At 42.4% G+C, this 22,994-nt stretch overlaps 1 protein-coding gene across 2 annotated transcripts in view; it reads right to left on the bottom strand.

The window, feature by feature from the left end:
* Positions 1-18,311: 18,311 nt before the first annotated feature.
* PRKX (protein kinase X-linked) overlaps positions 18,312-22,994 on the bottom strand; it is a 94,737-nt gene continuing 90,054 nt past the window's right edge. For both annotated transcript variants that reach the window (XM_032267774.1, XM_032267775.1), the window contains 2 exons: positions 22,154-22,302; positions 18,312-19,002 (listed from right to left, as the gene is read on the bottom strand). In XM_032267774.1, the coding sequence (XP_032123665.1) occupies positions 22,177-22,302 (126 nt within the window). In that variant the 3' untranslated portion in view covers positions 18,312-19,002; positions 22,154-22,176. The remainder of the gene's footprint in view (positions 19,003-22,153; positions 22,303-22,994) is intronic.

Here is a 22,994-nt window from a genome sequence, read left to right as displayed (position 1 = left end):
ACAGAGCGAGACCCCATCTCTAAAAAAATTTTACAAATTAGCTGAGTGTGGTGGCATATGCCTGTAGTCCCAGCTACTCAGGAGGCTGAGGTGGGAGGATTGCTTGAGCCCAGGAAGTCGAGGCTGCAGTGAGCTACGATCGCACCACTGCACTCCAGCCTGGGACACAGAGCAAGACCCTATCTCAAAAATAAATATACTCAATGGTTTTGAGGTGTCAAAAAAAATAAAATATTAATTGAAGCAACCTACAGAAAAAAACTATAATAGATGACTAACCTCTATTATTTAAAAATGCAAATCAAAACATAATAGTTTTTACCTACGCAATTGGCAAAAAAAATTCAAAAGTATAACACTTACAATAGCAAATGTCTGAGGAAATCTGTTAAGAGAACAACTTTAGCCGCATTCAATTTAAAAGCATTGAATTGAGCAAAGAACGATTTGCAAATTGGGCTGACTCCCAAGCCAGAGTCGGCGCTGAGATTCCAGTGCAGCCACGTGGTACAGGAGATTTTGGACACAAAAAGGAAAGCGACATATGGAAAATGGAAGTGAGATTCAGAAACAGCTGGGTTGCTGAGAGCTCGGCGTTTGCCTTATTTGAACACAATTTGAACAGTTGGCTACATTTGATTGGCTGTAACTCTGTGATGGGCACAAGAGTAGGCTATGGTCCTACACCTCCACTTGTTAGAGTTCACGGTGTACCCAGAGACCTTTGGGCTGAACGTGAAATATGTAGGGAGGCAGCTTTAGGCTAAAGTTGATTTCACGAGTATTTTTTGGTTGTTTTCTTTTGAAACTATTGATTGAGTATAAACTAGAGGAGTATTATATTTTCTGAAAGCCAGTTTGCCAATGTCAAAATGTAAAATGTATGTAAGTAACAAGTTTAAGGGTGAGAGGTGCCTCAGGAGGTATTCCTCTATCTTCTTTTCATGTGCTAATATGTACATTTAAAATACTGGAGTGGGAACAAGAAAGAACAATGGAGAAGGCACATTTCTGCCACATTCCTGAGGCGGGTGGGTGGTGTTTACTGGCTTGGCTAATTCCTCCTCACCCTCCTAGCAGGCAGCACAGACTAAGGAAAAGACTAGAAGACCTTAAATGAAGCCCCTTAGCTCCCAAGCCCACCATGAAAAGGGAAGAAAGAGGGACTCTAAGACAATCCATGATGCTTCCTGGCTTGTTTCAGCTCCTTTGAGGTGACCTAAAATATTCAAGAATTGGCTGGGCGCAGTGGCTCACACCTATAATCCCAGCACTATGGGAGGCCAAGGTGGGTGGATCACCATTGAGATCAGCCTGGCCAACATGCTGAAACCCCATCTCTAGTAAAAATACAAAAAAAAAAAAAAAAAAATTAGCAGTGTGTGGTGGTGGGGGGCCTATAATCCCAGCTACTTAGGAGGCTGACGCAGGAGAATCGCTTGAACCCAAAAGATGGAGGTTGCAGTGAGCCAAGGTCGTGCCACTGCACTCCAGCCTGGGCAACAAGAGCAAAACTCCATCTCGAAAAACAAACAACAACAAAAAAAAAATTCAAGAATTTTGTGAGCTAGTTGTTAAACTGTTGGCAGCTTGAAAACAATTATGGGAAGAGTAGGCTCTTACACCACAGGCACCGGTAACGCGAGGAGTCAGGGCTTTATTTTACCGGGGAACTGGCTCACCAGCACACCACCCTTCTCTTCCTTCTCTTTTTCTTTTTTTTTTTTTGAGACAGGGTCTTGCTCTGTCACCCATGCTGAAGTGCAGTGGTGCAATCATAGCTCACTGCAGCCTCGACCTCCTGGGGTCAAGCGATCCTACCACCTCAGCCTTTCGAGTAGCTGGGGCCACAGGTGCACACAACCACCACACTCAACTAATTTTTTTAAAAATTTTCTGTAGAGATAGGGTCTTGCTATGTTGCCCAGGCTGGTCTCGAACTCATGGACTGAAGTGATCCTCCTGTGTTGGCCTGTCAAAGTGTTGGGATTGCAGGCGTGAGCCACTGTGTCCAGCACAGCAGTTTTCCATCCTCTTAATGTTCTTTATTAAATGTTTAACCATACAGGAGACTTAATCTCTTAAAGTCTTGAGAGGACAGTGGCAGCTGATATTTAAGGAGTTCTTTTCGTCTGGCCAGCCACTGGCTGGTTTTTAAGGTGTGATGACGATAGGCTCCAAAAAGTAGAGGAACACCAGGGTTCTTGGTCCTTGAGCTGGTTTAGATAAAACCACATGGACACGTGCGGAGTGGTTTATAGGAACGGATCGCTTTAATAAGCAAGAAAGAAGGAAGAAGAAAGAAGCTCCCCTGTGCAGAGACAACGGGAGTGAGGGCTCCAAAGCTGAGAGGAGACCCTCTCCTCCGGAATATCAGCCAGTATATGAGGAGGCTGGAGGAGGCGGTGTCTGATTTGCATAGGGCTTAGGGGATTGGTTTGACCAGGCATGTCCTTTAGGTAGCGCGGTGGGGGGGGAAGGGGGAGAGGGGGGAGACTGGCCCTCCCACCATAGCCTTTTAATATGCAAATACAGGGTGCCCTGATGTTCTACAGGTGGGGATATGTGGGGGCGGCCATGCTGCCAGGCACATGTGGGGCCAAGGGCAAGAAGAGGGTGGGAATTGCCATGTTTGGGTGGACCCAGTTTCTAATGGTCTGCATTTGCATATCAAAGGCTGCTGCCAGGTCTATGAGCCCGGGCTTTCCTGCTAGACAAGGAGCTGCTTTACAACAAATGAAAACGTTCCGAGGACCCCTTTTCCTCTCTCTCTGCCTAAAGTAATTTCATAATAACTCCTACCACAATGACAATGCCAGTGGTAGTGGAGACAGATCAAAAAGCAAACGTAGGGCAAAAGTCCGGAATGCCTGTAAACTCTGACGTACTAAAGAGTTTGGAAAAAAGCAGATTTCCAGCAGCTTAAATGTAAATTTCAGCAGAAAATCCCTTCCACTAGCAGCTTTCACTTAACCAATACAAACTAGAAGGGCAAACTTAGGAACAAAAATTAATTCTCAACATAGAAATAAAATGCACTATAATCTCACTATTATTCAAAATAGTTGACAGAAGAGACAATAAACTACTTCAAAACATCTACTAATTTACTTCCAAATGTTACAGAAATATGGCAGGTCTACATCTACTAGCGGATATTCACATGTTACACACAGACTGTACAACAAAACACAAAATGGGCACTCATAACAAATACAATTCTTAAGAGTTTTATTTGCATTAATAACCTAACATGACATGGAAACTATGTGATCAGTTGCAAAGTTCAGAAGTTGAGATGTTGTCTCGCTCTTATCACCCAGGCTGGAGTACAGCGGCGTGATCTCGGTTCACTACAACCTCTGCCTCCCAGGTTCAACTGATTATCCTGCCTGCCTCCCGAGTAGCTGGGATTACAGGTGCACGCCACCACACTTGGCTAATTTTTGTATTTTTTAGTAGAGACAGGGTTTCACCATGTTGGCCAGGCTGGTCTCAAACTCCTGACCTCAGATGATCTGCCCACCTTGGCCTCCCAAAGTGTTGGGATTACCGACAAAAGCCACTGTACCCAGCCTATAACAATTTACTTTTCCTTTGAAGTCTGACTCTACTTGAATGCAAGTATTTCAAACAAAAATTAATTAAATATCAGATATGCTACCAGTGCAATTCAGAGCTAGCTTCACAGATGGTGGGAACGTACCTTAGGATTGCCATCATGGAAAACAGCGTGGAAGTTCCTCAAAAAACTACAAATAGAACTAGCATATGGCCCAGCAATCCCACGACGGGGTATTGAGAATATCTGCACCCCCATGTTCACTGCAGCCCTATTCACAGTAGCCAAGATGTGGAGTCCACCTAGTGTCCATTGACGGATGGCTGGATAAAGAAAATATGGTATCTATACATGATAGACTGCAATTCAGCCTTAACAAGGGGATATTTTCTGTCATTTTTGACAGCTTGGAGGAAGCTGGAGGTCATTATGCTAAGTGAAATAAACCAGACAGAGAAAGATAAATACTGCATGATCTCACTTATAGGTAGAATCTACAAATGTCAAATTTGGCCAGGTAAGGTGCCTCATACCTGTAATCCCAGCTGTTTGGGAAGCTAAGGCAGGCAGATCTCTTGAGCCCAGGAGTTGGAGACCAGCCTGCACAACATGGTGAAACCCCGTTTCTACAAAAACTACACAAATTAGCCGGGTGTGGTGGCACATGCCTGTAGTCCCTACTCGGGAGGCTGAGGCAGCAGAATAGCTTGGGCCGGGGAAGCCAAAGCTGCAGGGAGCCATAAGTGCACCACCGCACTCCAGCCTGGGCAGCAAAGCAGGACCTTCTCTCAAAGGAAAAAACAAAGGAAATTGGTAATATCTGATCATAACTGAATTGTGTAAATCATTTAATCCAGCAATTTCTTTTGTAGAAACTGATCCTACAAACACACCTACCCACACAAATATGCAAATATGCATATATGTACATACCGTTTATTATTATTATTTTTAGATGTAGTCTCCCTCTTTCACCCAGGCTGGAGTGCAGTAGCACGATCTCGGCTCACTGCAACCTCTGCCTCCCGGGTTCCTGCCTCAGCCTCCTGAGTAGCTAGGGTTACAGGTGCCCGCCACCACGCCAGGCTAATTTTTGTATTTTTAGTAGGGACGAGATTTCGTCATGTTGGCCAGAGTGGTCTCAAACTCCTGACCTCAGGTGATCCACCTGCCTTGGCCTCCCAAAGTGCTGGGATTACAGGCGTCAGCCACGGTGCCTGGCCCCCAATTATTTTATGTAGTATTGTTTGTAATGTAAAAGTGACAAACCACTTCTCTATTAATTATCTTTTTCTCAGGCAACTGGATAAATTACAGTGCACTTTATCCATAAGTAGAATATCATACCATGACTGGAAATGAAAATACAGCAGCTACGCATGGTGATAAGGTGAATCATCACTAACACAGTTTCACATGAGAAATGTACCACCTACGTACCAGACACTGTTTCCGGTGCCAGGGATTCAACAATAAACCCAACCAAAGACCACATTCCTTGCCTGCCTGCAGTTTGCATTCTAGTGGGAAGAGGAAGACAATAAACAAAGTAAATAAGAAAGGTGTACAAACCAGTAGAAAGTACTCTGTGGTATCGAGGAAAAAATAAATTTTGGAAAGTGGTAGAGTGTTGGAAAGAAGTTGAAATTTTAAATAAAGTGCTGGAGGAATTGAAAAGATATTTGAGCAGAGTTGAAGATGGTGAAGGCAAAAGCTATGCTGGTATCTAGAAGAGAGAAAAGGGTCAGTGCGAAGGGCCGTGGCAGGAGCTTATGAGATGTATTCTAAATGAGCACAGTCCAGTCATCGGGAGCTGATGCCCTGGACAGAGATTCAGGGGTGTTATTGACAGTAGATCATGGAGACCTTTCTAGACAGTTGCTATACTAATATTTCATCCTCTGAGTGCAACAGTGAGCTACTGGAGGTTTCTGATCAGAAAGGGAGCCCACAGGAATAATTACTTCCCCTATTTGAAGAATGGATCCATCAATACCAAGAACAGCTAAGAAACATGTCTACCACCTTGGACCTAGTGAGAAGCAGAGCCTGACCCAGGTCTCTGACTCATCACTCAAGGTGCTTTCAGGCACCCCAGGCTCTTATTTACAGTTCACTACACTGCTCATAGAAATATTTTTCATTTGGCAAAAGATCACATGTTGACTTGGTGACATTGAATAGAAATTCTGAGATGAATTCAGAGAAAGGAAAGGTGACTGATCAAAAAAAAAAAAAAAAAAGTCCTTCAAATGCCCATTGCAAAAATGAAGATTCCAGAGAGATGTTTGTGCCTCTTTTCTGTCTCTCAGTGCACTGGCACCTCTTTGTTGATCTTGGTAGCAATCTGGTTGGATAAACTTGTTTGCTGTTTTTCTACCCGGTGGGTCCAATCCCATCCAAGGAAAAGACTGCAAGAGCTCACATTCTTGGCTTGGCATGTGGGCATGATATGTCACAATTTTCAAAATTGGAGGATGACCCTGTTGATCCAGGATCTTCTCTGGCATGAAGATTAATCTTGCTGTGAAAGCTTAAGGAAGATCACCTTTGAGTCTTGCTTCTCTCTGTTTTGCTCTCTGTTGATGGCTCCCAAATGGCCCTCAGTCTTATTTTTTTAAGTAGTGGTTTTCAACTAGGGGAGATTTTACCTCCCAGGGGCTTTTGGCAATGTCTGGAGACATTTTTAGTCATCACCACAGGAATGGGGGGCCAAGGGGGGATACTGGTATCTAGGGAGTAGAGGCCAGAGATGTCTGTCAAAATCCTATAATGCGTAGAATGGCACCAAGCACAGAGAATCATCCAGCCTCAGATGTCATTAGTGCTCAGTTAGAGAAACCCTGGGCTTCTGCATGAGAGACTCTATCATCTATCCCTGTGAACCTATTATCTATCATCTATCCTTATCAACCTATTATCTATCATCTAGCTATTCATATCTATCTATCTATCTATCTATCTATCTATCTATCTATCATCTATCCATCCATCCACACACACATATAACTCCTGGGTTCAAGCAATCTTCCTACCTCAGCCTCCTGAGTAGCTAGGACTACAGGCATGCACCACCACGTCCAGCTAATTTTTTCATTTTTTTTGTAGAGACAGGGTCTTATTAGGTTGCCTAACTCTAGTTTTATAAATTGTAATCGAACTGTGAAGCCCATATAAGAATGACCAAAGTAGATATTGACAGAGAACTCTACACATGATTAAGTGGTTTTATTTCTGGGATATGTTTAAGACTTATTGTGACAAATGCTGTAACATTTACAATATGAAACATGATAATATTTACATATTATAATATTAAAATTTTTAATTAAACCATTTAAAATATTGACTAATTCAGATTTGAAAGTCTAACCAAACCCCTCAAAAAGATACAAATTTTAAAAAACTGAGACATCAAAATTCATTCTGCCTGGCTAGAAAGAATACATCTTATTACTCTTTGGAGCCTAGAATGAGGACCATCTGTCATTACTTAAAGAACACATTTAAAGAGCAGAAAACTAAGCTAAACTTCAGTGAACGTAAAAGGACAGAAAATGTTACGCGAATCCAGTCAAGAGTAAGAAAATAAAGGTATGGGATCAAGATAGAGGCAAATGGTTAAAATGGCAGGTTCTTCTACATCTCCTGTGAATCCTGAAGGAGTCGGTGCTTCAAATTGGATCCCAAGTCACTCAACGGAACTAAATTCAAAACAGGGTCAAGTGGCCATTTGCTGACAAGAGCTCACACATGTGCTCTGAGTTCCTGGAAAACCCAAATATTCTTACAACATTGAGACTTTCACAGCTGTCAGTTCCTACTCAATGCAGCCTGAATCAATCACCAGACTGTGACCTGTGTTAACCAATCAGAATTCAACAAGCATCAACTAGTCAGAACTCAGTAAGTGTCAACCAGTTAGAACCCAACAAGTGTCAATGAGTCAGAGCTCATCAGGTGTCGACCCATCAGAACTCAACAAATGTTGACTCATCAGAATCCAAGTGCCAAACTCATCAGAACTCAACAAGTGCCCACCAGTCAGAACCCAATAAGTGTCAACCCATCAGAACTCAACAAGAGTCGACCCATCAGAACTCAACAAGTGTCCACCTATCAGAACTCAATATGCATCAGCCCATCAGAGGCCAAGAAGTGTCAAAGAGTCATAACTCAATGAGCACCAAGCAGTTAGATAGAACCTAATGAATGCCAACCCATCAGAACTCAACAAGCACCAACTAATCAGAACTCAACAAGTGTCAACCAGTCAGAAGTAAACAAGCATCAACCAGTCAGAATTCAACAAGCACAAACCCATCAGGACCCAACAAGTGTCAATGTCTGAACTCAACAAGCATCAACCCATCAGAACCAACAAGTGTTGACTCAACAAGTGTCAACCAGTCAGAAGCCAACATGCATTAACCAGTCACTCAATAAGCACCAACCAGTCAGAACTCAACAGCATCACCCAATCAGAACTACACAAGTTTGCATTCCTCGGCTGCCTGGCAAACCAGTGGGAACCTTGGGCAGGAACTCCACTAAAAAACAAAACAAACAAACAAAACCCCTCTCTTTGTTCTCCAGAACTGTAGCTCTCTGGTTTGCAAACTGTTGGAATAATGTCTCTTACCATTTTTAAAATAAAAACCTTATCAGTACATTTGTTGACACTTTGTTACTGAGACAAGATGAATTCATAAGCCCACAAAGTCTAAAAGTCTGATGAGAAATAGTTAAGAGTTAGACACATGCAATTCCACCACCATTTCCTTCCCCTTGGAAAAGAGAACACAGAAACCTATCCAGAACTCCAACGTCCAACCAGATCTTTCATGAGAGTTGGCAGAGTCTCTGGAATGGACTGGCAACAGAGTCACTGGCCGCCAGAAGCTGATACAGATATTCCACTGCCATTAGGAAAAGAGAATCCATCCAACTGGCATCCCGAACTAGCTCATAAAAAGTAACGGCAACATGTAATATCAACAGCAGTTTGGGCCCAGCAGTTGTTAAAAACAACAACAACAACAAACCAAGAAGCTGGACTAGTTGTTAATGTACAAATTTACAGAATCTAGAAACAGGGGCTGGAGAAAAAAATCATACTGGCGTATGCTAGAATATTATTCTAATAAATGTACTGCAAAATGCACATCTTAGCCAGAAAGCTCTGTGTGCCATATTGAACAATGGAAATAAAAAGGTTTTGAGTTTTAAAGTCACAGATGTCATGAGAAAGCAAGCCACAAGCCTCCTCTCAAGACTAGCTGGCACTTGCTCCCTTGTGAAATCACCAATATTGAGTTCCGTTTTAATGTGGAAAAGCAGAGATACGGAGTGCAGAGCAGTCACTTTTTTTTTTTTTTTTTTTTTTAAATAGGAAAGTGTTTTCCAAACACTAAGCAAGACCCAAGACAGGGTCATGGATTCAATTTCGTGGGTCTCTACTCGTACTACAAATAATTTGAAATAAGTGTTCTATGTAACCATGACTAATAAGTTCATATCTGATAACCCTGTTTCCACACTATTAATATTGTAAAGTTTGGATTGCCTTGTTCAGCTTCAGTTTTAGGGGCATGTGTGTGTGTGTTTGCATGTATGTGAATCCAGGTGGTTCTATAAAATATGCACAATATATTTTTCACTGTGGCCATGGTAAAGGTATGAAAAATATTAGCTTAGAGAATCTCTTGTTAAGCACCTATTATTTTAAAGATCATATTCTTGAAAGAAGCAGAAGTTTCCTGTATTGGATTGCTGCCAGATACTTTTCTTAGAAAAAAGGTACAGTGGGGTTGGGTGGGAAAAAGAAAAAATCCAAGACAAAAGAAAAGGCCTGGAAACATCTGTGCACAATGAAATGGATACTTCTACTGGATGCTGTACTGACTACTTGGGCTGACTTTTACCAATAATGAACGCTGCACCTTCTCCAGTGCCAGCTTTTTCCCACTCGACACGTTCAGGCATTTGGTCATTCTTCATCAGTTCAGTTAAAAACAAGGCCAATGTAAAATAACTGGAAGAACTCTGAACTCTGTAGACCAAATTACCTTTCTTCATTCCCCACTTACTGGAATGACATCATTTTTTAAACTTTGCCTTTTGTAGATTTTTTTTTCTTTCATTTTTCCAAGACAGTCATTTTAAACAGCCTCTGTACAAATCCTGTTTCATTATAAATTGTTTTTCAGCCAGGGGGTTTCCGAGACATTGCCCCCGAGGGGATTTTAAAAGCTGAATTTGTAGCCGGCTCAAAGCCAGACATTTATAACTAGATATGAAAGCATGAATCTATTTTCTGTGATGTCCTTGAGAACTAAAAATATTTCAGATGCAAGTTAAGACCCAGGCTGCAGGCTTGTCTCTTCTCTGATTTTTGGAGTATGGGGTGGTTGATGATGGTTCCCAAGGACCGAGGAGAGGGGATGATGGGGACTTGCTGTTTAACGGGTATAAAGTTCCAGTCATGCAAAATAACAATTTCTGGGGATCTGCTGGAGAAGACAGAGCTCATGGTGAACAGTGCTGTAATAGGCATGTAAAAATTTGTTAAGAGGGTAGATCTCACATTGTGGTTTTTCTCAGAATTTTAAACATTGAATTGTAGCTTTACACGTGTAGAAAATGGTCTCTTTAATGGACTTCTCAAAGGCAACTTGCCTAGTAAAATAAATTTGCAAGGCCCAACATGGTGGCTCATGGGAGCCTGTAACCCTAATACTTCGGGATGCTGAGGTGGAAGGATCACTTGAGCCCAGGAGTTTGAGACCAACCTGGGCAACACAGCAAGACCCTGTCTCTACACAAAATTTAAAAATTAGTTGGGCATGGTGGGAGTGTGCCTGTGGACCCAGCTACTCTGGAGGCTGAGGTGGGAGAATGGCTTGAGCCCAGGAGGTCGAGACTGCAGTGAGCGGTGATTCTGCCACTGCACTCCAGCCTGGGTGACACAATAAGACCCTGTCTCAACAAAAATAATAAATGTACAACAGATGAATGTTTAAAGAAAATATGGCAGTATATATACACTATGGAATACTATTCAGCCATTAATAATTAAATCCTTTCATTCTCATGAACATGGATGAAACTGGAGGACTTTATGTTACCTGAAACAAGCAGACATGGAAAGGCCGATACCACAGGTTCTCCACTCACATGGAAGCTAAAAGTAGCTCTTACAGAAATAAAAAGTAGAACAGAGGATACTGGAGGCTAGGAAGGGTGGAGGGAAGAGGGGATAGAGAGAGACTTCTTAAAGAATACAGAATTCCAGCGAGACAGGAGGAATACCTTCTGGTGTTCTATAGCCCTATAGGATGACTACAGTTAACAATATATACATTATACAGTTCTAAATAGCTGGGAGGATACTGAATGTTCCCCAAACAAAGAAATGACACCGGATTGAGATGACTGACGAATTCGCCAATTACCACGATCTGATCACTGCACATTATATTTACTCAAACATTGGTATGTAGCCCAAAAATATGTACCAGTATTATTTGTCAATAAAAATGTAAAATAAAAATTTTTGTAAAAATTTGATCCACAGAAGGGTTGATGGACTAGTTATAGTACATCATGGTTTTCTGCCTTATAACAAAACATCAAATTTCCAGTTCTCTCATCAATATACTCACTGTAGGTCTTCAGCATTTGATGGTTTCAACTGTCATCCAATATTTTCATTGGAAAATACAGAATGCTGTTCTTTCTCTAATAAACATCTAAATATATTTATTATACATAATATATAATATAAAATAAATTCTATATATAATACATACTAAACATATACATATATATTATATAAATTGCATTATATAGAAATACATTATGTGCATATATATACATATATACACATATGTAAATATACATACATGCTATTGTTATATATTATATATTATGTATAATATATTTAGATATATTAAAGTGCTATATGTGAACATATTACATGAATATCTTTATATACAGTACTTTAACATATAGTACTTTAATATACATTAATATATGAATATATTGTATAAGTTAATATATTAATATATTGTATATATTAGATTTAATATGCTACATTGCATAAACACATCACAAATATATATTAATATAAATTATATTAATTCAATGTTATTACATCACATTTTCTATTAATATGTAATATGTATCATTAATGTATATTTACATATTATATTCATCTATTTATTATACATTATGCTTATATAACACATATTGATTACTGAAGTGTTGTTTACACCTTGGCGTGAGCAGGAGCAGATGGAATGGAAACCTCAGCTCTGTGACTTGGTTTTCCACTGAGTTCCTGGGCCAACAGTCTGGTCTTTCAGCAGTGGTTAGGGTGGGCAGGTGTCCTGTGTGTCACGGTATTTTAAGGACTGAATGCCAACTCTGTTGCACACACATGTAACAGTGTGCATCTCACTGCCCACATAAAAGGGGTGCTCCCCAAACTGCAATTCCTCATGTCTGCAGTTCCAGTGCTCTGCAGGGCCAAGGTGGGAGGGTCGCTTGAGGCCAGTAGTTTGAGACCAGCCTGGCAACACAAGGAGACCTCGTCACTATAATATAAAAATAAAAAATTTAATTGGGTGTGGTGGTGCACACCTGTAGTCCCAGCTACTCAGGAGGTTGAGGTGGGAGGATCGCTTGAGCAAAGGAGTTTGAAGCTGCAGTGAGCTGTGATTCCATCAGGGCACTCCAGCCTGGCCAACAGAGGGAGACCCTGTCACTAAACAAAAAACAAAAAACTCCAGCAATTCCTTTCTGTCTCTGCAAGTGATACCCGAGACAGCTCTTGTTAAGATGACTGGGGGTCCACCTAACCATGGTTTTCCTTCACACCCTCGGAAGTTTATCCGATCCTTTCAACAAGTATGCAAGATGAGCCTGACTTCCAGGAAAGTCAGAGAGCTCCAATGGGACGTGGCTAGATATTAACATGCATCTATGACATATCATTGACACAACCCTGGACAATCGCTAGCAATCTCACCCCAAAGTGCAAAGCATGTTTGTCCTGCCGAGGGGCTTCAAGACCCCTCCTCTAGCCTTTCAGTAAACACACAAACACATATCCTTCCCAAATCAGACTGTCACTCACCAAGAACCTATGCTATACAAACTCCTGAGTGGCCCCTGGCCAGATTTGGAACCAGACCCTGAAGAGCCATACTTGGTCATAAGTAAACAGGCTTCGTGTGTGACCCTTAGCTGGGTGTAATATTTCAGCCTCTGCTAATAGCAAGTGCTATGTGAGTGTCAAAACTTACAAATCAATTGATTTTACAGTGTATGAAGGCAGGATGTTTTTAGCAAGCTGAGAAAGTGACTCAGAAACCTAGGTGTCAGATATGTGAGTAGTAAGTGTAAGCAATGAAATATTTTATTCACTCATGATGATGAGGGCATCACAGGCTACAAGAGGAATCAGCAAATGCTGGCCCCCAGGCTAAATCTGGCCCTCTGATTATTTTTGTCAATAAAACTTTATTGGACCACAGCCATGCCCATTTGTTTACATAGTGTCTATGGGGCTTTTTGATTTTTGATTTTTTAAGAGTCAGGTTCTTGTCCTATCACCCAGGCTGGAGGGCAGTGGTACAAACATAGCTCAAAGCAGGCTCAAACTACTGGGCGCAAATGGCCCTCCCACCTCAGCCTCCTGAGTAGTCGCAGGCTCATGCCACCACTCCCGACAAATTTTTAAATTTTTGTAGAGATGGGGATCTTGCCACGTTGCCCAGGCTGGTCTCAAACTCCTGGGCTCAAGCGATTCCTCCTGCCTTGGCCTCCCAAAGCATTGGAATGACAGGCGTGCACCTCCGTACCTACCTATGGCAGGTTTTTTGCACTCTGTGCAACAGAGACTGTGTGTCCTGCAATGCAGAAAGTATCTGCCATGTGGCCCCTCCAGACAGCTGCCCATCCCTGGATTAGACCAAAGGAGAAAAGCCACAGCTTGTTTGGAGACAGAAGCAGACCAGACTCAGACTTCTTAAAAGATACAAAGTTTTATTAAACAAACCTGGAATCAACAGTATTATTACATAAATTAGACAGCAGTAAAATTTTCCTAGGGCATATGTACAAATCACAGTGATTTCCATTGTGCAACAAATGGACAAGATTAAAAATAGGCACTCCCCTCCCCAACCCCCCCAGAGAAGGCGGGATCACCCGACGGGGTTCCCAGTTCCGGCTCGCCAAGGGGTGCGGAACCCACAAAGGCACTCCGCCTGTGTGCGCGGCCTCCGACAGCAGTCACGGGGTCCCAGAAGCATGTTAGCAACACGCGAAGCTGCCCAGTGTTCAGCACAAAAAAGCATTCAGCTACGACAGCTGAGCAGAGCTCAACAGCCATCTCAGAGGACAAGGACTGTGGGAAAGCTTCCAATCCCATCCGCTTAAAACACACATCTAATGCCTTTTACATACAGAACAGATGTGTCCACCATGGGAGATCAAACTAAGCCTCAACAGAACTTCCCCACACATGGTAATTTACAGAGAACTGTTACAGAGCATCCCCCTTTTATCAGGAAGGACTGTTCTGCTGGGTGCAAGGCCAGAAGGTTTGCAAAGCAAACTTGATGATGAAAAGGCTTGGTGAAAATGCAGCCCCCACCTTCACCAAGACACACACACACACACACACACACACACACACACACACACACACTCCAAAGAAACTATCCAAATGCATTAAGACACCTGTCCATGTGATTTCTTCTTGCTCAGTGAATCCCATCCATTTAAGGTAGACTAATGAGAAGGCCTCTGGCCTCCATCAGCAACAGGGAAAAACGGTGCATACGACTCCTCCAATGTGTGGAAAATGTATGCTAGGTAGACTGAAGGAAAAATGAGAGGAACCGGGCACCACATTTCAAATCTCTACAACTGGAGAAGTCAGAGGCTGCAGGGATTGTGTAGACCCGATGCGAAATTAACTGGCAGCAAAAGTAGAACCCAGGCCTGTGCTGTCTCGCACGCTGTTCACTCCGTAGCTGGAGCGAGGAACAATCGTGACATTCTGGTGTCATATTCGTGCAGCCTGAAGTGCACCCTGGCTACAGAGTTGAGCCTTGGGGTCTTTAACAGTATTAAGCCATAGTTTCACAGTTACAATGGTTCAAAGAACTAGACGTCAGGCAGGGCAAACACAGAAATGGCGAACACATCCCAAACTGCTCAACTGTTTCATTCCACTGTAGAGTTTTTTTTTATTGGGTAGTGATTTCAAATGATTTTTTTTTTTTTTTTTTTTGCTTTCTCTTCAAAGCAAACAAATGACTTTGCCTTTAAGTATGGACAAAAAGAAACAGAACGCTGAACGAGAAATTCACTAACAAGTGATTGTGCAGTTGTTTCATGGGCATGGAGAGGGAGGGGGGTTACACAGCATTTTGAGGGGATGAAGCGTGCACTCTTATCCCACTGCTGGGGGTTCCTGCTTCTTATTCTATCATGCTGACAGCAAACAGAATTTGCCCATCGATGGCTATAGCTATGTTTAGGCTAAGCATGATTTAGACTTGTGTCACGAAGGAATGAGAAGAATTCAGTAGATAGGGTGTATACTATTCGGTTGTGACTTTTTTCCTTCCTGGCTTTATCAGTGCCTATGAAAGCAGGCTGGTGGTATTTCCCTTCAGAAAAACAAGACTTCCCCAATATACTTCTTGTTGTGACATATGCATTTCCTTTTAAGAGAATACTGTCAACTCATAAAATCACATGAAGCAAAGTAAATCTGTAATTTTTTTCTGATACAAATTTTGTGATTATTATGAGTTTTCCTCCACATTTTGCACAGTGATTGTTTAATGTGATCATCTATGCAAAAATTTTGGAATGCCTGCCCAGGTAAACTATTTATTTTTATTTTTATTTTTTAAGATGGAGTCTCACTCTGGTACCTAGGCTGGAGGGCAGTGGCGCGATCTTGGCTCACTACAGCCTCTGCCTCTGGGTTCAAGCAATTCTCTTGTCTCAGCCTCCCAAGTAGCTGGGATTACAGGCACACACCACACGCCTGGCTAATTTTTGTATTTTTAGTAGAGATGAGGTTTCACCATGTTGGCCAGGCTAGTGTTGAACTACTGACCTCAGGTGATCTGCCTGCCTCAGCCTCCCAAAGTGCTGGGATTATAGGCATGAGCCACTGTGCCCAGCCAGGTAAACCATTTTTAAATTATACATGGTGATTGTTCCATGTTTTAACATGACATTGGACCATTTAAATTTTACACCACCCTGGGCAGCTACCACGTGGCCTGTGTCACTTCAAATGTTGAAATGCTCATGACGGTGGAAAGCAGGTTTCACACCATCTCACGTTCTTGGAATCGCTTCTAATTTCTCATTTGTTTTGTATGGCTGGAGGCTGATTACGATGTTATAAAGAACAAGGTCATCAGTGTGCTTATATGTTTCATTTTCCTGCGTATCTGTTCACAATTAAGGCAAGGCATTGCAGGCTTGCCTCACGCTAACTCTCAAATCAGCATGAAATCCTGGGTAATCCTATTTTTGTATTACTTAAAATAGGCACATGGACTCATGGGTCTATATATTTTTTAAAGTGTGCTCAAGAAAAGTGTTTCATTTATTGCTTCGTTAATTTTTAAAGTAGAATGTTCAACATTACTACTATTATTTATTTTTATAGTCAGTGGACATTAGACAACGCTTTTCCTTCTAGGTCCACATCTCAGTGCACAGTGTCACAGTGTCACTTTTTTCATTGCACAGGGGGCCGTGCTCATCTCCCGTGTCGTTCCAGCCCTAGTGTACCTGCGGCTGGCGTCGGCACCAGGTTAAACTGGTTTATCACGTTCATGATAAAACGGAATGGCAACTGCATGCTAAGGTTTTAGACAATGATGGTCCTCAAGTTTTAATCCAAACAGGATGGTGACTGAGCAGCACAGGCTGAAAACACAGCTGCATACAGCATTTCCACATTTCACCATCTCAACATCATTTTCCACTGAGTTATTAATTGGAAAGAGTTTATTCTACTGAACCTATGAATTACTCTCACCTACTGAGTTGACCTCCATGGGAAGAAAAGCTCATTGATGGAAAAGGGGGGCTGTGATTGTGATCTGTTTCTGCAATTTCACTGTGTTTTAACATTTTTTTTCTTTTTATAGAGATGGGGGTCTCACCGCTGCCCGGGTTGGTCTCAAACTCCTAGGCTCAAGCAATCTTCCTGCCTCAGCTTCCCGAAGTCCTAGGCTTACAGGAGTGAGCCACCACAGTAGCTTCACCGTCTTTTAAAGCCTTAAGGTGGATGTTCGCTTCATTCCGCCTTCAAAACCACAATGCCATTGCCGTTTTTCGTTTGTTTGTTTGAAGACAGGGTCTTATTCTGTTACCCAGGCTGGAGTGCTGTGGCCTGGACCTCCCTGGGCTCAAGTGACCTCCCACCTCAGCCTTCTGAGTAGCTGAGACTACAGGCACGCACCATCATGTCCAGCTAATTTTTTTGTATTTTGTAGAGATGAGGTCTCACCATGTTTCCCAGACTGGTCTTAAACTCCTGGGCTCAAGCAATCCTCTCGCCTCAGTCTCCCAAAGTATTAGGATTACAGGCATGAGCCACTACGCCTGACCCAGTGCCTTCTTATTTGTAGGTGAACTCTGGTCAAATCTGATTATATTTCCCTTACCATTTTGCTACTTTTTAAAAAATGTATGGCTTTTCCCAAGAGAAGCTCTCCGCAGTACTAGATGTGTGTGCCAAAGAGAGGTAGCAAGTGCTACAGGGAGAAATCTCTTCCCAGACCCTGCTTGGAAAAACAGCCCCAGCAGCAAGGAACACACCCAGCAGCTCCGGAGAACCGAAGCTATTGAGTTTTGAGAAGAGATCAGAAACCACGGGCACCCAGGTGTCTTCTCTCTGCATCCATCTTCACTACACATGCCGAGGACACTCGGCTCCCATTCTGTGTGTGGAAGGAGCTGGATGAAGGCGGACATGACAAAGAGAACATGTGGAGAAGAAGGTCTTGGAGGTCTGTGTGGGTATATCCCTGTTGTCACCGAGGCATTGCTGGAAGGCTCCAGAACCTACTTCTTCAATGCACCGACCCCTACCACGGCTGGGCCCTGTGACCTCATGCACAGCAGATTTCAGCAATGCCATACTCGGGCAGAAATAGGTGAGGTTCCTTTCGACTCTGCTACCCACTCACATCCTACAGATCCTCTGTTTTCACTTTTCCCAAAACTAAAGGTGAAATAAAATCTTTGCATCAAGGTCGGCCTTCTAGGTGGGCTGATCTGAAAATTATTTGTGAACTGTGGGAAGTGCATTTTGTTCAAAACGTTTCAACTGGAATTTTAACAGGAAGCCACCTCCCTGTGAAGGATGAATTTTTTTTTAAGACAAGGTCTTGCTCTGTCGTCCACGCTGGAGTGCAGTGGCGTAATCATGGCTCGCTGCAGCCTCATCCCCCTGAGCTCAAGCCAGCCTCCCACCACAGCCTCCTGAATAGCTGGGACTGCAGGCATGCACCACTACACCCAACTGATTTTTGGTAAATTTTGTAAAGACAGGGTTTCGCTATGTTGCCCAGGCTGCTCTGAAACTCCTGGGCTTAAGCAATCCGCCCACCTCAGCCTCCCAAAGTGCTGGGACTACAGGAACAAGCCACTGCACCCAGCTCACATGAAATTTTTGAATGTGACACAGAAGGTTTTCTGAATACAGTACATTCCTCCAACAACTTCGATATCCTTGTAGATTCTCGGAATAAATTCGCTCCCGTATCTTCTCCCAGTTTCTTCTTCAAAGTCTCAAGTTACCAGGTAGGAAGCACTAAAGATACTGAAGGTAGATCTCCCCAGGGTATTTTCTTCCCCCAAACTATCAAATGCATATGAGATGATTTTTTTAAATGCATGCAACATACCCTTCAGATGTTGTCCCCAAGAGATTTTTGAAAAAACAAATTGAAAAATAATAATTATAGGCTCTGTGAAGTATGAACATTTATATCACTGCACAATTTCTGTGCATCTGCCATAATGACTTCTATATATACACACAGGCACACACACGCACACAAACACACACACAAAATGTGGTTATAATTGAACAAGTCCAGTTCAAACTTATAAACTTAAGTCTATGAGAAAAACCAAGACATCACAGTAGGAGCACAACACTAAAGGATAAGATCAAATCTACAGCCAGTTTTCAAACCCTTCCCACAGTGTGGAATTCCAGTTGCTTAAATAACGACCGTTCCATTCATTTCAACTGTGCTCTGATGTTTCTATACATACGGCACACAGGAAACCGGAAATGTCCTTGTCGCATGAAGAAGACATTTCTTCCGGTCTGCTTAGGTACAGTTCTTCGTTCCAGGCACATTCCAATCTTCCTGTTTCTAGCATGAAATAGGATGAAAGATTTTGTGAGTTTCTCAGTAACTGGACGAATTTTGTAATCATCATCATCTCAACGGTAACACAAAGGTTTCCTTTTTCTAATAACACAGAAAACTCCCCTTTGTAATTCTTTTTGCAAGGATCCACAAGCCTGAATTCTAAGAGGAAAGGCTGTCTAATAAAAAGGAACTGAAGAATGTTTTAAAGATAAGGTTTTTTTTTTTTGGTTTATTTTGAGATGGAGTTTTGCTCTTGTTGCCCAGGCTGGAGTGCAGTGGCGTAAACTCAGCTCACTGCAACCTCTGCCTCCTGGGTTCAAGCGATTCTTCTGCCTCAGCCTCCTGAGTAGCTGGGATTACATGCACCCGCCACCACGCCTGGCTAATCTTTGGTATTTTTAGTAGAGATGGGGTTTCACCATGTTGGCCAGGCTGGTCTCTAACTCCCGACCTCAGATGATCCATCCACCTCGGCCTCCTAAAGTGTTGGGATTACAGGTGTGAGCCACCGCACTCAGCCGTGTTTCTGTTTTTGAGATAAGGTCTAACAACTCACTGCAGCCTCAACTTCCCAGGCCCAAGCAAGCCTCCCACTTCAGCCTCTCATGGAGCTGGGACAACAGGTGTGTATCACCACGCCTGGCTAACTTTTTTATTTTTTGTAGAGATGGGGTCTCCCACCTAGGCCTCCCAAAGTGTTGGAACTATAGGTAGGGGTCACCACACACAGCCTAAAGCTAGGTTTTGAAATGTTCTATCACATGCTTATCCATAAATAGATATATGTATTCACCAGTAGATGATGAATTGCACAAGAAAAATGAAATCCCCAATTCAACATGCTTCCTCAGAGAACCTTACAGCAAGACAGAAAATATTTTCTTACAAAGTAAAATAAAAGACATAGTGAGCCAGTTCTCCTAAATTCCTCCTCCACATTCAGAAAGGCATGTGCAGTGATTCAAACAAAGATGAGCAGCTAATGCACAATTTTTAAGCTGTCCTCAAGTGCAGTGATTCATCCTAACTGGCGTCTACTTTACAGGAGAAGATTTGGCTTCATGAAGAAGTATCTTCCTGCATGAAATTCCTGAACCTAATCACTCTTCGCTGAAAATGCCAGGGATTGTTTGGTGTGCAAATTACTTTCAATAAAATTACTGAGACGGATTAAAATACTGCATCTGGGCTGGGCACAGTGACACACGCCTGTCATCCCAGCACTGTGGGAAGCCGAGGTGGGCGGACTGCCTGAGCTCAGGAGTTCAAGACCAGCCTGGCCAACATGGCAATACGCTGTCTCTACTAAAAACAAAAAAATTAGCCTGGTGTGGTAGCGGGCACCTGTAATCCCAGCTACTCGAGAGGCTGAGACACAAGAATCACTTGAACCCAGGAGGCAGAGGTTGCAGTGAGCCAAGACCGCACCACTGGGCAACAGAGTGAGACTGTCTCAAAAAGAAAAAAAAAAAAAAAAAAATCATTAAACAAAGTCACAACCACTAGCCAAACTATATTAAAAATGATTCCACTTAGCAAAAATAATACTTACACATACTTTCTCAAGAATACACACCAGATTGAGAAAGGTTATTCGTATGTGTGGAGTATTTTTCAGGGACAGTAGGGCTAGCTGAGGACAAGATGTGATGAAACTATTCATTAATTATGACACAAAAATCCATCAAATGGAAGCTTTTTGGTTCTTTAAGTATATTTTACACTTGAGGGGTCTCTACTAGAGAAGTTCTATTCTTGTAGCTTATCCATTAGGGGTCCTGCATACTAAAGCAAATCAAGTCTTTACATCATCTTAAAGATTTCCGGGAGAGACATCATTTGTAAAATGTTATGGGCAAGTCAGACCAAATGAAAGCCCCACAGCAGACCAAAGAAACAAAAAGAAGTCAACACATTCATGAACATCATCTGATTTCCACAACCTGCAACTGCATTTCACGAGCATTTATGAAGTTGATAAAGTTACACGCTCTCATGTTAATTCAAACCAGTCACCACTGTAAAAACGTTCAGCACACATGAGAGGTGAAGTGATGCCATGGAGACACGTTATATTCTCACGATCACAGCACCGTTCCTCTAGCATTTCGTTCTCTATTATTTCAATCTTTATCCAGTTTTCCTCTTGGTACATCCATGGAAACGCCCTCACAGGATGGAGGTTTCTCATTCACCCTGTCTTTCAGCAGGCTGGTTCCTCACTCCCAAATCAGCAATTGTGACATTTGGTGTCTGTTTCAAATGGTGTCGGTTAGCCAATTGGCTTTCCACTTCACATAACTGGGAAGACTACAGGAAAATTATGGGAATGGAAACCAAAATGGGAAAAACAAGCTATGTCAACAAATAGACAAATCGCTGACAATATTTTGCTTCACTGGGTATTTTTCTTGCTTGTGTGTTACAGGAAGAAAGACCTAATTGAAGCCATATAACCAAGCAATTTAGAATTGAGGAGGAACTGAAAGCTCTTTCTAATCCATATTTCAAAACTAATAATAGACTTTCAAAGGCTCAAGGAAATAACAGAGTCAAAACCCTTTTTCAGTCATCTTAAATTAAAACTTAGCAAATTTCATGAGGGATTCTGAAAAATATTATTATTATTTAAAAACTAATAATAGATCTTCAAAGGCTTAAAGAAATCAGAGACTCAACATCCTTTACCAGTCATCTTGAATTAAGCTTAGCAAATTTCCGATGATGGTACGTTTATTATTATTATTTTTTTTAACCAAAAAGGACGTAGAAAGAGTTTTGAAAATATTTGTTAATTATTGTAAGGAAGTTCGCCTGTCGCTCGGCGTTTCCGATCAGGGACCGGAAGAGCTGTGCTTCTCAAATGTTCAGGCACACACAAATCGCCTAGGGGTCCGATGTAGATGTGTGCGTTCTGACCCAGGAGATGGGTTCGGGACTGTGATGCTGATGTCTCTGACCACACGCCGACCTGGAGTCACAGGTGTGGCTGTGTTTATGTCGCTGGCCCTGGGAATCATTCCCCTTTGCTCTGCTTCACTGCTGACCTCTGAGTGCATGCAGGTAAGTCCCACTCCGTAAACACAGCCTCATCTGGATGTGGGGTCGAGTCAGTCTCATTTTCCAGTAATTACTAAATAGAAAGGTATACCTTCCAGATGTGAACTCCTGTCCTCAGAAATTCTTGAAGATTTCTAAATCCTTCTGCGGCACGGGAGTGGCTGTGTCCCAGTCATTCTCGGGATAAGTTTCAAAGTTGGAGGTATCGCCGTCGCCAGAGATCTTGGGCACAATGGGAGGCTGTGAGACACGGCCGAAACGCAAAGGCAAGGTTAGAAAGGAACAGTGGACGCTTGGACCTGCACACGCCCCTTCACTTCTGTCACTGTACCTAACAGTGAAAATGATTTGGAAAACACTAAAGCGTCTTCCCTTCGTTTATGAACACGGCAATCTTGGAATTAAAATATTGTGAAGGAGGCCGGGTGTGGGGACTCACGCCTGTAATCCTAACACTTCAAGAAACCTTGGCAGGAGGATTGCTTGAGCCTCACAAGTTTGAGACCAGCCTGGGGAACATAGCGAGTCCCCTGTCTCTACAAAAAATACAAAAACTTAGCTGTGTGTGGTGCAGTGCGCCTACAGTTCCGGCTACTCAGCAAGCTAAGGTGGGAGAATTGCCTGAGCCCAGGAGGTCGAGGCTTCAGTGAGCCATGATTGCACCACTGCACTCCAGCCCGAGTGGCAGAGAGCGATCCTGTCTCAAAATATACACATACATAGTATTAAGTCAGCTACGGTACAGTCACATGATGGAATACAATACACTTTTTTAAAAATGACGAAGCTATCCAGGTATGCAGACAGGTCTCCAGATTATATAGTCAGGTGCAAAAAGCAAGACTACGAGAATGTACATACTATGCTACTCTAGATTTTTTATAAATGAGTGGCAAAAATAAGAATGCACATATCCATGCGGGTTTTTATCA

This window comes from Sapajus apella, unplaced genomic scaffold, assembly GCF_009761245.1.
Source record: "Sapajus apella isolate SASKATOON/1434 unplaced genomic scaffold, GSC_monkey_1.0 scaffold172, whole genome shotgun sequence".
Lineage (NCBI taxonomy): Eukaryota > Metazoa > Chordata > Mammalia > Primates > Cebidae > Sapajus > Sapajus apella.
Note: the sequence above shows the minus strand (reverse complement) of the source record. Positions and strands in the feature narration are given on the sequence as shown.